This window comes from Bufo bufo, chromosome 4, assembly GCF_905171765.1.
Source record: "Bufo bufo chromosome 4, aBufBuf1.1, whole genome shotgun sequence".
NCBI lineage: Eukaryota > Metazoa > Chordata > Amphibia > Anura > Bufonidae > Bufo > Bufo bufo.
In genome coordinates, this window is record NC_053392.1 from 301225693 (window position 1) to 301242939 (window position 17247).

General features: G+C 49.9%; 1 protein-coding gene across 5 annotated transcripts in view; it reads right to left on the minus strand.

The window, feature by feature from the left end:
• The window catches only part of SNX14 (sorting nexin 14), an 82033-nt gene that overhangs the window by 28341 nt on the left and 36445 nt on the right, over positions 1 to 17247 (minus strand). For all 5 annotated transcript variants that reach the window (XM_040428727.1, XM_040428725.1, XM_040428726.1 and 2 more), the window contains 4 exons: positions 16611 to 16651; positions 16414 to 16533; positions 16199 to 16322; positions 6036 to 6200 (listed from right to left, as the gene is read on the minus strand). In XM_040428727.1, the coding sequence (XP_040284661.1) occupies positions 6036 to 6200; positions 16199 to 16322; positions 16414 to 16533; positions 16611 to 16651 (450 nt within the window). The remainder of the gene's footprint in view (positions 1 to 6035; positions 6201 to 16198; positions 16323 to 16413; positions 16534 to 16610; positions 16652 to 17247) is intronic.

Sequence of the window (17247 nt, forward strand, 5' to 3'; positions counted from 1 at the left end):
ATGATTATTTATTATGTTTGAAGGGAAAAAGGGGATGATAGTAAAAAGACACGTTTTTTTATTTTCCTTTCCTGTACTGTCCAGAGTGTTGGGGGGGGGGGAGGGGAAGGGATTATAATATGGAAATGTTACTGCAGGGCAGTATTAAAGCATGTCACAGAACTGTTAAAACAAGATTTTTGTATAACTTACCAGTAAAATCTCTTTCTCGCTCTTTCCTTGGGGGACACAGAAGACCTTGGGTATAGCTCATCTCCATAGGAGGCGTGACACTAAGTGAAAACTGTTAAGCCCCTCCTCCACAGCTATACCCTCAGCCTGGAGAGAGAGACTGCCAGTTGCGTGTCCAAGTAGTGAGAAAAGGCAAAGTCCAACAAGGAACCAACAAGCCAACTACCCAACGGGTAACAAAAACTCGGAAACCGTGCAGAGAAAACAATGAATGGGTGGGTGCTGTGTCCCCCAAGGAAAGAGCGAGAAAGAGATTTTACTGGTAAGTTATACAAAAATCTCGTTTTCTCGCCCAGTTTCCTTGGGGGACACAGAAGACCTTGGGATGTTCAAAAGCAGTCCAAAAGGGGAGGGACCACAGTTCCAAGGTGAAGCACCCGAAAGGCATCAATGAACCGCCGCCTGCAGACCCAGGCGGGCCAAGGCAGCATCTGCCAAAGCCAGAGTATGCACCCTGTAGAACACGGTAAGGCGTGCAAGGTAGACCTGTGGCCGCCTTGCCCAAATGCATGGCCGAAACCCAATGCCTCCGGCCCAGGAGGCACCGACCGCTCTGGTGAAATGAACGGTGACACCAAAGGCAGAACCCTGCCCTTGGTGCAGTAACCTCAGCAATAGCCAATCTGATAAAGCGGAGGAAAAACCACCCTGGAGTCCGTCAACCCTATGCACGGACCTTCTGGAAACCCAAGAGGCCGAACGTCGACAAGAGTCGGAGATCTCCAAGTAAAAACGGCAAGGCCCAAACAACGTCCAAATCGGTGAAGTGTTGAAGCGAAAGGCAAACACCACCTTCAGAAGGAAGGAAGGAAGAAACGGGATGTAGAACAGCCCTGTCCTGGGAAAAGACAGAAGGCTCGGAACAAAAAGGGGCCATTCAGGCACCCGTCAGACACGACTGATACGGAAACACAACCGTACAGGACAGAAGGGGTAGAGAGAACTTCTGTAATGGCTCCAAGGACAAGATTGGAGCGCCGAGAGCTCAGTATGTAGTCCCCAGGGCGGTACCGAAGGACAGTACAGAGGAACCAAAGAGCCACTCCGAGGAAGATGGTCTTGACAGGCCCAGAGGGCCGGGGAACACTGGAAGAGGAAGAACAGCGCCGACACTTGACACCTCAAGTAAAAGGAGTCCCAGTCCCAGGTCCAGGCCGGACTGGAAAAAAAGACAGAACCATGGGGAGAGAAATTCAGAGTGGGGAATGCACAGCTTCCCACAGAACCCCAGACAAAAACCCTAAGTCTTACGACAGATCCTGGACGAAACACAGCCAGGAGCGGACAGTAGCGAACCCGCTGGAGTCGCCTGGCAAGCGGGCGAAAACCCAATGTGATCAGGCGCAGACCAGTAACACGGGCAGAAGGGTCGACAAAAACTGGTCCCGTCGGCCCTCGAGCAACGTTGTCCCGTATCCACCCGAGTGGGGGAGCAGAAGGACAGACGGAAAGGAACCAAAGGATCCGCCAGATGCCAGGACAAGACAGGCTAAAGTCCATGCTGATGTAGCCACGTTGTACAGTCCCGGTGTGGGAGATCAAAGGACAATCTGGACCGAAAGGTAGTCCCCCAAGTTACCGAGAAGGTAAGTCTACAGCAGGACCATTGTCTTAGAATGGACCACGCAATCTGCACTCAGCGGGAGGACAGAACGCGGTAGACTCGGTAAATAGGCACACAGCTAATACAGCCAGTGTGAACAAGGGAGACAGTACGAGGCCAAAAGGAACACCGGAACCATCCACATGAACAACCATGCTCTCCCCAGAGGGGAGGACAGTGAAAGAACAGCCTCTGAAGTCTGGCGGGGCAGAAGCCACATCGGAGTGATCTGTACCGAGCGGGAGCCAAACAGAGCCGGCGAGATAAGGTAGTCGAGACAGAGGTCGGCATAACACCCTCCAACCGAAAGGGGGAGGAGTGGGCAACAGGGAAGCCATAGGACAGCTCAAAAGCAGAACCCCGCTACACTGTGAGACGCCCGGTTCACCGCATCGCAGAAGGCGAATACCCTGAAGAACCCAAGGCGGAGGTCCTCCGGACCTGGGTAATCGAGCACCCAAGAGAAGTTGGGTGACCTTCCCGAGAAGAGCGGCCCGAACCTGGTAGCAGATCAGACTGAAGCGTAGAGGCGCCAAGAGGAAGGACTCATACCACACTGCATCCGAAGAGGAGGAAATTGCAGCAGGCAAGGGAACCGCAGTCCTGCCAGAGCCAACGAAGAATTCGAGGGGCGCTGCAGACAACAGCACTCTCGACCATGTGACCACTAGCGCAGGGAAGCAATGCCGCGGAAGGAGGAATGGGCACGCATCTAGGACCCACGAACACTCCCTGGGATGAAAGGCCAACTAAATGAATGAGTACCACCCAGCTCGGTGCAGCAGAGAGCAATAGAGCCTGTCCGGGTCAGGTGGACAGAATGAACTCCTTAGAGTGCAAGGCTTGCGGCAAGCATCGAATCCCAAGAAAAACAAAAGTATGCCGCAGGAAGCAGGTGAGGCATACGTACGAGCAGCCCCGTAAGCAGTGAGAAGGCCAACCCACCTACAGGAGGAGAAGGCATACACGGCCCAAACAACGCACAAGAACGTCCGCTCACTGCAAAAAGGTTACTCAGCGAAAAAGGGGGCGTGCCACAGCATGTACGGAATTGCAAAGTGCAACTTGAAAGGGAGTTATGCACAAGCCTAGTATAGCATGCGATGGAACGCAATCAGTCCGCCCCGAAAGGGGGGAAATTGAACCTGGCAAACTGCAGTCGGCAAGAGTGCAAAGGCCCGTCCCAAAAGGGAGTGATGCCTAAGGCCGTACCTACTTCAGAGAAGCAGGACATACCCTATAATCCAGCAGGAACGCAGGAGGTCCACCTAGTGAAAGGGGAACATGCACAGGGTTATCCTAGCATTAAGTGAGTGTGCAATAATACACCCAACACTGAACTCAGCGAGAGTGCAACTACTCTGCCAATGAAGGGGGACATGTACAAGTCCAGCACAGCCATACAAGGACAGCTGTGAATCTCATGAGCATGCCAAATTCTGCCCGTGGAATGAGGGGTGGTCACGCACAAGGCCAGCACCGTATCCAATGGAAGTGCAAGCGTTCCACCCATGTTAGAGGGCCATTCTCATGGCCAGCAATGTATCCGGTGAGAGTGTAGCATGCCGCCCAGGGGGGTAATGCACATAGCCAGCATCTCATCCAGGGAGAGTGCGAGCACCCCGCCATGTATGGGAGTCATATACATGGCCAGCAACGTACCGGCGAGAGACAAACACAGTCAGTGAGAATGTGTGTATGTCGCCTGAGGAAGGAAGGCATGCCCCTGGCTGGCAGCGAATCCAGCAAGAGTGCGTACACCGCCCACGGAAGAGGGGTCATGCATATGGCCGACAGCGGATCCAGCGAGAGTGCAAGCACCCTGCCATGTATGGGGTACATGCACATGGCCAGCAACGTACCTGCGAGAAAACAACCACAGACAGAGGGATGTATGTATGCTGCCTGAGGGAATGAGGCATATCCAAGGCCGGCAGCGAATCCAATGAGAGTGCAGCATACCGCCTATGAAAGGGGGTCATGCCTATGGCCGGCAGCGAAACCAGTGAGAGTGCAGCATAGTAACATAGTACATAACATAGTACATAAGTACATCATAGCACATCAGTGAGAGTGCAGCATTCCGCCTATGGAAGGGGGTCGTGCACATAGCCAGTACCGTATCCGGTGAGAGTGCAGTATTCCGCCTAAAAAGGGGGTCATGCACATGATCGGCAACAGATCCAGTAAGAGTGCAGCGTTCCGCCTAGAGAAGGGGGTCACGCACATGGCCGGCAGCGAATCCAGTGAGTGCTGCGTTCCGCCTATGGAAGGGGGTCGTGCACATGGTCAGCCGGCAGCCAGGGAGAGTGCAGTATCCCGCCTAGGAGGGGGGGGGGGATGCACATGGGAGGCACCATAACTGGAGAGATGATGAATGCTGCCTACGGAAGGGCCGTATGCACTTGGCCAACGCCGTATCCTGGAAGAGAGCAAGAAAACCGCTTAAAAAGGGGAAATGCCCTAGCAGCGATGCAGGCTGGGAGCGCAACACCATGCCGCCTGTAGAAAGAGGTCATGCAGACATGCAGCACTACTGATGAGGCTGCAGCGTCCTGCGCAGTCCAATAGAAATCAGTTATCTATTATTATTTTTCTTTTTTTTTTTCAATTATTTATGTTAAACACTGCCTCTCTGAGGCTAAAGGGGAGCCACCATATATTTGTCTGAGAGACAGGAAAAAGGGGGCCAACCATACAGGCCCATTGAGAGCCGGCCTGTACCCAAAGGGTTAACAGGGATCCGGCCAGGAGGGCGGCGCTGCGATCCCCTGGGGGCGGAGGAACCCCCAGGCGGGAAGAATTCGCGCCTGGAGAAGTTCCCGCCCCCTCCACCAGAGGCCGGAAATTTTGCGGCCTAGTAGGCCGCGAAGCCGGGGTCTAAATTTGCGGCGCCCGGCCCGTTATGTACCGCCGGGACCTAAGGTGGAGTGGCGATTCAAACCGGCCGCGGGTGCCCACCCCGCGGGCCGGTCGGAATTGCGGCCCAGCAGGCCGCGAAGCCTGGGATAAAATTTGCGGAGCCCCGCCGACCGGCACCAACGGTCGGACGGGGCCTGCTGGGGCCTAGTCAAGCCCAATGCCAGCCGCGGGAGCCCACCCCGCCGGCCGGAAGAGTCAGGAGCCCGGAATGGCAGCCTAGCAGGCCGCGGAGCCTGGGATAAAATTTTTGCGGCGCCCGGCCGCACAGGAATATTAATGCCGGCCGGAGGCGAGGTCTTACTCCACAGCCTCAGGCCTGAGCAACACTCCAGTAAGGAGATGGGGGGACCCAGAGATGGGGTGCCAGTGCGGATGGAGGAGCAGCTTCTGCAGCTAGCTGTGGGTAGACAGCCACTAGCTGCATGTCCTGAAGGCCAGGAAAGGGGGGGGGGGGGGGCAGGGAGCAGATTGTCGCTCTGCGGCACCCCAGGGGCCAGCCTAGGTCCAGCAGGGGAAGGGTCCAGAGGCCCAGCATGGGGGTCAGGCACGCAGGAGACCAGGGTGGGGGACGTAGGGCTGGAGAAGCCTCTCTCTTACCACAGCCGTCTTCACCCTCGGTCCATTCCAGCAGGGTCGCCCGTTCAGCTACTGGCACCGTAGTGGCAGGAAGCTGGAAGAGGGACTTGGCGTGCGGGCGACCCTTGCGCTGGTGGGATGTAGGGGAGCTGGGCTGCCCTGATCCACCTTGTCTTCTGTGGGGGAGGCAGCAGTGCGGGTGACCGGCACTGGCGCAGCTCAACCCCGGGAGAACAGAGAGGTCTAGTGCGTCTCTGTTGTCCCTGATGATCTGGAACAAAAAGAAAAGAAAAAAGTAAAAATACAAAATTTAAACAAGGAGAAAACAGCCCTGCAGAGCAGGGAGTGTCTTGCCTCCTTGGACACTAAGCAAAAACTGGCAGTCTCTCTCTCCAGGCTGAGGGTATAGCTGTGGAGGAGGGGCTTAACAGTCTTCACTTAGTGTCACGCCTCCTAGGGAGATGAGCTATACCCAAGGTCTTCTGTGTCCCCCAAGGAAACTGGGCGAGAAATACATATATTGTAATAAACGATGAACATTGAAGCTGACAAGGCAATAACACATATGCATATGAAACGCAAGAAGCTAGCACTGGACATTAGGCCTTAACAGCAGTAGAAAGAGATTTACAAAAGAGAATTTAGAACAATTTGCTGGTTGTCTTGAATGCCATAAGCAGAGAAACGATTCACGTACACATACCTCTAAGACGTGTAATTAGTGAAACCAGCCGATGTTCCTGACAAAGATGTTCAAGTTTACATTGCAAGTAGTGGTCTGTGTAGGTCTCAAGGGTGTTTTTAAAAAGGATTCGACCTCCCATTAAAAGGTGATGAAACCAATCAGAAATGTGGAAGACAACACGTCCTGAAAGTAATTTACAATAAGCATGAAAAAATAATAATTTATTGGTTTATAATTCAAAGAGGGACAGAGAGAAGAAAAAACATTACTATCCTAAGAAAATGTATATGGAAAAAACAACAAAAAAGTGTTTAAAATGGTTATGCCACAAATTTAAAACTATTTTTACTCACTTATCTGGAGGACTTTCTCCCCTTTCTGCGAGTGGGCAGCAGCTCATCAAATGAGACGAGGTGACAACCACCTGCATCTCCCACTATGCTTTGCAATTAGCTTTTGTTAACCCCTTCCTCTTCTACATACAAGAAAGTCTCAGAGATTCATATAGTATGTATACATATACAGTGGGGAAAATAAGTATTTGATAAAGAGGTCTATAATTTTTTTGGTAGATACACTTCAACTGTGAGAGACCATCAAAATTTTTTTTTTTTTAAATCCACAAAATTACATTGTATGATTTTATTTTAAAATTAATTTGCATTTTATTGCATAAGTATTTGATCACCTACCATCCAGCAAGAATTCTGTCTCTCACAGATCTATTAGTTTTTCTTTAAGAAACCCTCCTACTCTGCACTCATTACTTGTATTAATTGCACCTGTTTGAACTCATTACCTGTATAAAAGACACCTGTCCACACAATCAATCACACTCCAACCTCTCCATCATGGCCAAGACTAGGGATGAGCGAATCGACTTCGGATGCTTCATCCGAAGTCGATTCGCACAAAACTTCGTTTTAATACTGTACGGCTCTTGCGAGACTTCATGTAATAAGTTCGGAATTAATTTTTACCATAAAAACTCCTTAATAAAGAACTTGGTTTCGGTTCCAAGGTACCACTCGGAACCAAAACAGTTCTGTATGAAGGTTTTTTTTACAGTAAAAATTAATTCCGAAGTTATTACACGAAGTCTTCCGAGACTTCGCGAAGTAATAACTTCGGCTCATCGGAGCCAATACATTCTAATACTGTACAGAGCTCCCGCTCCGTACAGTATTAAAAATTGGATTTTTTGTACTCACCGTAAAATCCTTTTCTCGTAGTAGGCATTGGGGGACACAGCACCATGGGTATATGTCCAACTACCACTAGGAGGCGACACTAGACATAAAAAAGTGTTGGCTCCTCCCCTTTGGGCTATACCCTCTCCACAGACACTAGGCAGCTCAGTTTGTACCAAAAGCAGTAGGAGAGAGAAGAAAGGCAAGGAACCAACAACTCCCGTACCGGGAAAGATCAAGAGACCAGCCCGGAGAAGCTGAAGTAAAACAACATAGGGAGGGATCTGTGTCCCCCAATGCCTACTACGAGAAAAGGATTTTACGGTGAGTACAAAAAATCCAATTTTCTCGTGCATGGCATTGGGGGACACAGCACCATGGGACGTCCCAAAGCAGTCCCCAAGGGTGGGAAGAACAACCATGCCACCTGTGGGCATACAGGTGCGGGAGAACCATGTGACCCAACAGGAGAAAAGCACGGAATAGGCAGGAAGCCTCATAACAAGGGAGAAACTCCAAGGAGGCCACAGTGACGACTGCCAGCACCCCAGGACAAATGCCTGGGAGAAGGTCCCAAATGCAAGAAGAAGGCAAAGGAACACCCAGCTCAGCCGAAGGCTGGAGGGAAAGTAGGACAGCATCGCGTATCGGATCTACCCAACATCCCAATTGTCTCAGTCGAAAGCACAAACACCCTGAGGTCAACCCCTGAAGGGCCAGGGGAGCAAGGGAAATTGGAATCACTGAAGGCCAAACGAGAGAGTGAAGCTATAGCAAGGCTCACATGTGAGTGGAGCAGGTCTCCTCTCACCGCAAAGCAGGTGAAAAAGTTAAGCGCCCTATTGAAAGGAAAAGATCCTAAAAGGCGCTAAGGGAAACCGCCAACCCCTGGAAGGGGAGGGGGTTGTAGGTAAAAACCAGGAAAAGAGAAAAGACAAGACCTGCATCCCCAACCAGGAGACGAGGAACGAGCCTCTGAAAACAAAATATCGCTGAGAAGCGCAAGACCGGAGAAACTCTGGCGAAACTCATTATCAGGGAAGAAGGGAACCAGATGCAAGCCCAGGAAATCTCAGCAGGGGCACACTGGAGTGAGGGAAGCCATAGCAAGGCTCACATATGAAGGGAGCAGGACTCCCCCCACCGCGAAGCAGGTGATGAAGATAAACGTCCTATTGGAAAGAGAAAACTCCCAAAGGCGCTAAGGAAAACCGCCAACCCTTGGAAAGGGAGGAGGTAGGAAGTAAAGGCCAGGTAAAAAGAAAAAAATAAGAGAAGACCTGCATCCCAAAACCAGGAGACGAGGAACGAGCCCCTGAAAATAAAATAATCGCTGAGAAGCGCAAGACCGGAGAAACTCCGGCCAAATGAAGTATCAGGGAGATGCAGGGCAAGGAAATCTCAGCAGGGATACACTGGACTGAGAGACATGGGAGGAGAAGGAGAGTACTCCCAAAAGTCTAAGGAGGAAGGCTCTACAAACACGAGGGGTCCCTCCCGAAGGATACCATAAGGTGGAAATGCAAACCGTAGCACTAAACCACTCAACACCAGGTACTTGAAGTGGGAGGATGGGAAGACAGACATGAATCCCATGAGGTCCAAAAGGCTATTGGAACCCGCAAGGGGAACAATCAACCCAGGTCCCTTCCCAAACAACGATAATCCTACAGAATCTGAGTGATCAAATGAACGGTGACAGGGACTCCAGAAAGGAGTACCCGCAATGGGCTCACAAGGAACCAGGAACTGAACCACCAGAGGACAACAAAAACCAGAATATCCAAGAAAAAATGAAAAGAACCACCCTATGGGAAGGAATTGGCCATGGACAACTAGCCATTCAAAAAATAGTGGCTAGCAATCAGCATACATTGTCCCGGGGAGGGCAAATACAGCGGCTTGGGTTGTACCACTAAAACAGACGCCCATATGCATAAGGAATGGTGAAGTCGCTATAAAAGAAGCGGGAGTGACTACACGAAATGTAGAAACCAGCTGCGACCGACATACAGAAGGCTCCCAGGGGGAGAGAGTACCGGATGGGCGAGGACAATAACAAGGTCCCAAAGGACTGCCCTCTGTTAGATAGTACAACTAAGCATAGAAATAAGGGAACACCCGGACCCAGAAGGAACTACGGAACCCTGTCCTATGTCAGAGCAATCAGCAGAAAATTCACCTACCAGGCAGGTGTGTGACGCTCAGTGGTTCTGTCCCTGACTCATCAGGGAGGACGTCCAGCGAGGAAATGTCGCTGACCCCAGGAGGATTCCGTGTGGCGGAGGACATCAAGTGATGGCCGAAAAACTACCGCAGCGGCCGGAGCTCAGCAAGCTACGTACCCCAACAAGGAGAAGATCCAGTGGAGATCACTGTACTCCACGAGGAATGGTCCGCCCTGTAATAGGAAACGCGGATACTCCTTTATAATATGTGGAACGCGGAGTGCAGCCGAAAGTAGTATTTGATAAGGATGGCAATAGCAACCCTAGCACAAAAACCAACAACCACCAGGCCATGGTGTAGGGAGCGTGGTTGTATGTGGACCACCCACCAGATCAGAACAGATCAGTCATGTACTGGGTACACCAGAAGTAGAAATAGACCGACAAGGAGGAGGTTGGGCAGGCCCACCCCTGCCAGATATGGCCACCATATTCGAGCTGAACCAGGATGCCGAAAAGTGAAGTAACCAACATCCGCAGCACAGATTAGTGCCCGGGGAAGGAAGCACCCAGTAATACAGAAGCCGTATGGGCCACAGATTGCACCATAGGGCCCAGCACGTGGGTTGAACGGTGACAGGGACACTAAAAATACACGCCGAAAACCGAGGTAAAGTGGCTGCATGTTGCACACAAAGGAGGGTGGAAACATAGCCACAGCATCCAGGAATGCAACCGCATTTGGAGGGTACAGGTCCTCAACCTGTAAGGTAGAAATGAGGCTGTGTAGTGTAGAGATACGACCAGACCGGTGCAATGGGTACGGCATCTGGAGATGGCCGAGGTACTAGGTCTAAGATTAGAGCGATGGGTCCACATGGAGCACCCTAGGACCAGAGAAGTGCAACGGCTGCCACGTTAGCTATGGCACCTATATTTCGCTCGGGAAGGGAAAAATAGGGCCACACGGTACCACAAGGAATGACAGGTGCACACCACAACAAGGTAAGTGCAATGGCAACTGAAGAATGCCCTCTATTTCACCTAAATAGAGGGAAATAGGGCCGCATGGCACATCATAGAGCCCGACAGGTGTAACGGCTGCAGCATCAGAGACGGTGCAGAAACTCACCTAAGAAGGGAGTAAGATGGCTGTTTGGTGCACTCTAGATGAGGTTGCAGTGGCAACGGCACTACAAAGTGGCCTCAATATCTCGTCCAGTAAGGGAGCAATAGTGCCGCAAGGTACACCATAAGGCCAAACAGAAGCAACGGCTACAGCTCCTGGAGATAGAGAGGTTAAATAAAAATGAAGGGCACAAGGTGGTAGCCTGGTGCCCACTAGAACCAAACAGAGGCAATTGCACAGCAATTCAGAGTAGCCTCTATATCTCGCCGGAAAGGGAGAAATAGTGCCGCACGGAACAATAGAGCCCGCCAGGGATACTGGATACAGCATCAGGAGATGGTGTAGGGACTCTACCCATGAAGGGAGCAAGGTGGCTGGAAACAGACAGGTGCAATTGCTACAGCAATTGAAGGCGGCCTGTGTATCTCGCCCGGTAGGGGGAAATAGTGCCGCATGGGACACCTAACCAGTCAGCAGGAACTCTACCTATGAAAGTAACAAGGCAGCTGGAAACAGACAGATGTAATCGCCACGGCATAAAGGCCGGCCTGTATTCTCTGGTACAGGCACTACAAAAGAACCCTTAGAGGCCGAGAAGGGGAGCCAACCCTACAAGTGGCGTTTGCCTGAACTATCAGCTTGCCTAGAACATAGCCCCTGGATAGGGGCCAGGAAGGTCTGTCGTGCACAGCCTAGGAGGGCGTACATACCAGAGACACCGCGTAGGTGTCCCAGCTGCTAAGCACGGTGACGGCTGCCTTACCTGTGCGGTAATTACCTGTGCAGGCAGGAGGGCGCCATCTGAAAGTCCACTAGAGGGGCACCAAACCTGGTAGGGTAGGAACCACCATGCACGTTTGACTTGACCACGCAGAGGATTCTGCATGGTGGAAGACCGCCTGATGCTCTGTTCCGAGGGAATCGGTGCAGAGGTGTCCCCAGAGGCAACTGACAGAGAAGGCTTTGTCACCAGCCTCCGGCCTGTCCTGGGGGACCCGAGGATGCCGGGGAGGGGTGGAAGCTAGTTGAGACCACCCAAGGGTGGTCCATGGGCTACTCTTTGCGGGACCCTGTATCTTAGCGTGCGCGTGGCACAGGGGGGGAAGGAGACCGCAATTTGTAGGTAGCGCTTCAGCGAATCCGCCAGGGACTGAAGGATCGCCATGGAGGGAGCCCATTCGCGCGGGAGGGGGCCCTACCACGTGGAAACCTCCGTAGACAACGGACGCACGAAAATCGTGGCGATCCGATACGGAGGCCGGGAGAGGAGGGCCCCATAGAGCAGCAGGGCTGACCTATCTAACCCCGGAAACAACATTTCCCAAGAGGTGCTGCAGCAGCTATATAGTAGGCAGGAAACCTCATTCAGGTGGCAGGGCTGCAGCAGAATGCAGCAATGGAGAGGGGAGAGAGGGAAGGGGCCTGTGGAGCAATCAGCCAGAGGCTGCCTACCGGACCCCAGGAGTTGTGCAGCGCACCGAGCGCAGAATATGGCGACCGGAGATAGCAGGAGCCGGCGACCGCAGAAAGAAGGAGCCGACAGCCGGAGAAAGAACCGCCTCTCAGAGAGAGAGCAGAGAACCTGGGGCCGGCTTGGCAGGCAGAAGAGGCCCCTCCCAGGCTCCCCCCACGGAGGGGAGGAGACGTGAGAAAGCCCGGGAAGAGAAAAAGTGGGCGGGGAGTTGCGGCCTAGTAGGCCCGAAAAGCCGGGGACTAAAGTAATGGAGCGCGGCCGGGAGCGAACGGCCGCGACCGCGATAGTGCCCCAGAATTGCCGTGACGAACGGCGGCCAGGTGGGGGAGAGAGCTGAGGAAGAGACCCCCAGGGAGAGAAAAAACGGAAGGCCAGGGGCTTCAGGGGCCAGGATACAGTTGAGAGAGAAAACCCACAAGCTATGTAGCAGAGGCTGCTTATCAGAGGCAAGTCATTGTCCCACACAGCAATAAAGCTGTATCATGTATCCGGGAAGGGAACATGAGGGGGGAACGCGTCCAGGCGTGGGAAGGAGGGTGGGATCCCTAATCTAACATACTCACCCTCAGACGTCTTCAGGCGCAGCAGTAACCACCCCCTCGGCGGACTCAACACGGGAACCGTGGGACTGCCGGAATTCCACTGCGGAAGCAGATTTGGGGACTGGGTGGCTGCCAGGTACCTGAGTACGCGCCCGCAGGGGGGCAACTAAAGTGGAACACGATGGAGCCACCCCTGCCGCAGGCCGAAACCTGCAGAGAAAGAAAAAATGATTAAAGAAAAAATAAAATAAAAAAGTAGCAGGATGACCTGCACAAAAAAGCAGGTCAGGTCTGCCTCCTATGGACACTAGAACAAAACTGAGCTGCCTAGTGTCTGTGGAGAGGGTATAGCCCAAAGGGGAGGAGCCAACACTTTTTTATGTCTAGTGTCGCCTCCTAGTGGTAGTTGGACATATACCCATGGTGCTGTGTCCCCCAATGCCATGCACGAGAAACAAAGTTTTATGCAAATCAACTTCGGATGAAGCATGCAAAGTCGATTCGCTCATCCCTAGCCAAGGCCAAAGAGCTGTCTAAGGACACCAGGGACAAAATTATACACCTGCACAAGGCTGGGATGGGCTACAGGACAATTGGCAAGCAGCTTGGTCAGAAGGCAACTGTTGGCGCAATTATTAGAAAATGGAAGAAACACAAGATGACTGTCAATCTTCCTCGGTTTGGGGCTCCATGCAAGATCTCGCCTCACGAGGTAAGGAGGATTCTGAGAAAGATCAAGAATCAGCCCAGAACTACACCGGAGGACATGGTCAATTACCTGAATACAGCTGGGACCACAGTCTCAAAGATTACCGTCAGTAACACACTACGCCATCATGGATTAAAAAAACGCAGGGCATGTAAGGTCCCCCTGCTCACGCCAGCACATGTCCAGGCCTGTTTGAAGTTCGCCAATGACCATCTGGATGATCCAGAGGAGGCATGAGAAAAGGTCATGTGGTCAGATGAGACCAAACTAGAACTTTTTGGTATCAACACTCGCCGTGTTTGGAGGAAGAAGAAGGATGAGTACAACCCAAAGAAAGTCCCAACTGTGAAGCATGGGGGTGGAAACATCATACTTTGGGGGTGCTTTTTTGCAAAGGGGACAGGACGACTGCACTATATTGAAGGGAGGATGGATGGGGCCATATATTGCGAGATTTTGGCCAACAATCTCCTCCCCTCAGTAAGAGCATTAAAGACGGGTCGTGGCTGGGTCTTCCAGCATGACAATGACCCGAAATACACAGCCAGGGCAACTAAGGAGTGGCTCCGCAAGAAGAATTTCAAGGTCCTGGAGTGGCCTAGCCAGTTTTCAGACCCGAGCTGAAATCCAATGTAGCCCAGCGAGAGCCTCGAAAACTTGAAAGATCTGGAGAAGATCTGTATGGAGGAGTAGGCCAAAATCCCTGCTGCAGTGCGTGCAAACTTGGTCAAGAACTACAGGAAACGTCTGACCTCTGTAACTGCAAACAAAGGTTTCTGTACCAAATACTTATTTCATGCAATAAAATGCTAATTCCTTACTTAAAAATCATACAATGTGATTTTCTGGATTTTTTTTAGATTCTGTCTCTCACAGTTGAAGTGTACCTACGATAAAAATTACAGACCTCTCTATTCTTTGTAGGTGGGAAAATTTGCAAAATTGCCAGTGTATCAAGTACTTATTTTCCCCACTGTATATGTATATAGCTAAATAGTTCTAAGAATTTAGAAGTAGGGATGAATGAATGAAATGTGTCTGGGTCTCTTACCCTCCTCCTCTATGAGATCAGTACGCTAGCACTGAGGGAGAGAGAAAGAGACCAGGAAAGCTACTAAGCATGTTAGTCCACAACTGAACGCAGGGGAAGGTGGATAAGAAGGATAAACAGCAGGGGGAGCTGCCAGACAGGAAATGTAATGCACATAAAAAGCCCTATTCATTGCACATATGATGGGATAACCACTTTAATGCCAGCTTAAAGCTATCCTAGTGTCCCAAATATGGGATGCAAATTTGTAATGTATACCACATTATGAGTACTGTACTGCATTCTGCATATAAATTATACATTCTTATTTTAATCCAAATTTTAGCTGATTTTCAATACAGATGAAAAAAGGGGTGACATTTTTCCATTCACATAGTCTTATGAGGGCTTATTTTTTGCGGGACAAGTTGTACTTTCTAATGGCACCATTAGAATTGGCTGTTTATATATTTTTTCCTGCTAGGCCATTTGCCGTATGCCATTAATATGGTTATATTTTAATAGTATGGGCATTTTTGCACGCGGCCATGCCCATGATGTTTATTTTTTTTATTCGTTAATTATTTTTATTTTAAGGAAAGGGGGTGATTTGAACTTTTTTTTTTTATATATATCTGTAAAAACTTTTTTTCCCTTTTTTTAAGTCCCCTTGGGTGACAATAACTGGCAATCATTCAATTGCCCATAGTATTCAGTGATGGCTAAATAGCCATCATTGAAGACTTTATGTGCACTGTATCAATACAAGGCTACCACCTAGTGGCCTGTATTGATATATACATCTAATTGACTCTGAAGCATGCTTGAGGCTTCGGTCAATTAGCGCAAGGTAACAGGTTCCCCGATCTCAGCCGGGGAAAGCGGTTACCGGACCAGAAGCGCGCGACTTCCAGTTCCGGTCTGCGCATATGCCGTGGTCACATTTGACCCCGGCATCTGAAGGGTAAGATGTATGCGATCAGCCTTATGGCTGATCGCATACATGTGCCGCGGGTCTCTGCTATTTAAAATAGCAGAAACCCAGCGGCTAAGGCACCTGCTGCACGTGCGAGCGGGCGTCATGTTTAGGGATCGGACCCATGACGTACAGCTATGTCATGTGTCCTTAAAAGGGTTAAACCAGGCATACAGCTTGGTAGGACTGATCATGGTTAAATAAATGAGCCCTCAATTGCTGCAACCTGATGTATGGTTGACACAAAAGGTTTATTTTATAGCAAATCTTTACTATGCAAATTAGGTGCTCAAAGCACCGAGGGTCTGATCTAGTGTGATCTATAAAAATATTAATTATGCGGCAATGATACATCAGACTCCAGCATTAGAGGGATCATTTAATTGACCATGATCAACCTTACCAGACAAAATGACTGGTTTAATAAGGCTGATTATGGTGACAGATGCTCTTTAAAAATAAAGGTCAAAATGGGTTAAAAAAAAAAAAAAAAAAAAAAAAAGGATTACTCTCCCTTCAGCACTCCCGTGCTGCCATACTCTTGTCTCCACTGGTCTATATGGCAGTGAAACAGTTCTTCAGTACCCAGAGAGCGTGATCTTGCGAGATATGCCTGACCTCTTGAGACCACACTCTCTGCAGACTGACTCTAGGTGGGAAGAGGCGACTCTCTAGCCGCCCCCGCTGAATGGACAGTGTCACGTTGTAGAAACAGATTCTACCTTTGGAGGAAAGGCATTGTAACTGTCCCATTGGACTTTGAAGCCCTTGTCAGGGTGGGAAAAGAAGGGGCCATATCTCAGGAACGAGAGAAAGGGGGAAACTTGAATAGAATAGAAAAACTGCAGGATGTTCAGAGACCCAAGGAGATTCCAGGAAAATGGTTGCTTCACAAATTTCATAATAGTGACAGGTTGCTTTTAAAGCTATAAAGTGTACACCATAACATTGCTCCTTACTTACCTACATACATTAGATAGTCATAGACACCCTCAACAGTCATAACCTCCATGAAACAATTCTGGTTATGCCTTCTCTCTATATTTTCAGAGCGGTTGGCGTTGTTCTTGAACAAATCATTGAAAAGCTACATGGGAAAAAAATAAGAGACGTGATGTACAAATAACACATGTTGCGTTCACAAATTATTCAATACACGTCTCAGTCTTGTGGCAAACCTTTTTGGCATTTTCTGAAGTAGGACTAAGTATTGTTAATTCAGGTCTGCTTGGTTTGGGTTTTGGAGATTCACAAGAGTTGATGAAATTCATGATGAAGGGCTCCAGATGTTGCCCTTTCTGCAAGACAAACATGTTATGACTTAGGAACTTGGAAGAAAAAAACTTATATCCCTACAAAATAAATATAAAATCACCTCTTTAATTAATTTGCCAGGAACCGACTTGATCATTTTGCCTGAAAGTTAGAATACAAAGAAACATTTACATTACTACAGTAACATTTAAAACAAAGTCATTTTCCTGAAATCTGTCTCAAATATTATCTTCCTTAAAGTTCTTAAACCCCCAGCCCATTATACTAATGATAGGATGAAATATCTGAAAAGCACTACGGACAAACTGCACAAAAAAAAAAAATCTATATTACCGTGTGCTTTAATTACAAATATTCAATGGTTTTACTCCCCTGACATCTTTTGGACTTTGAAGTCCAAACAATTCTTATGTGAGGTTTCAGTGGAGTAAGATCGTGATTATGACTTCTTAAAGGGGTTATTCAACACTAACAAATGCTCCCCCATATGCCGGGCCCTACACACTGATTCTACTTACCTAGCTCCTGGTTCCCGCGTAGCCGCTGCTGCTTTTCCCTGTGAGCAGATGAAAACATCCGGTGTCACTAGCATCCCCTAGCACCTCCTGCTATTGACTGAACCCCACCCGACACCGGATGTTGTCATCCACGCACGTGGAGAAGCAGCAGGGGTGGTGCGGGGAGCCAGGTAAGTAGAATCAGTGTGAGGGGCCCGGCATTTGGGGAAGCATTTATTA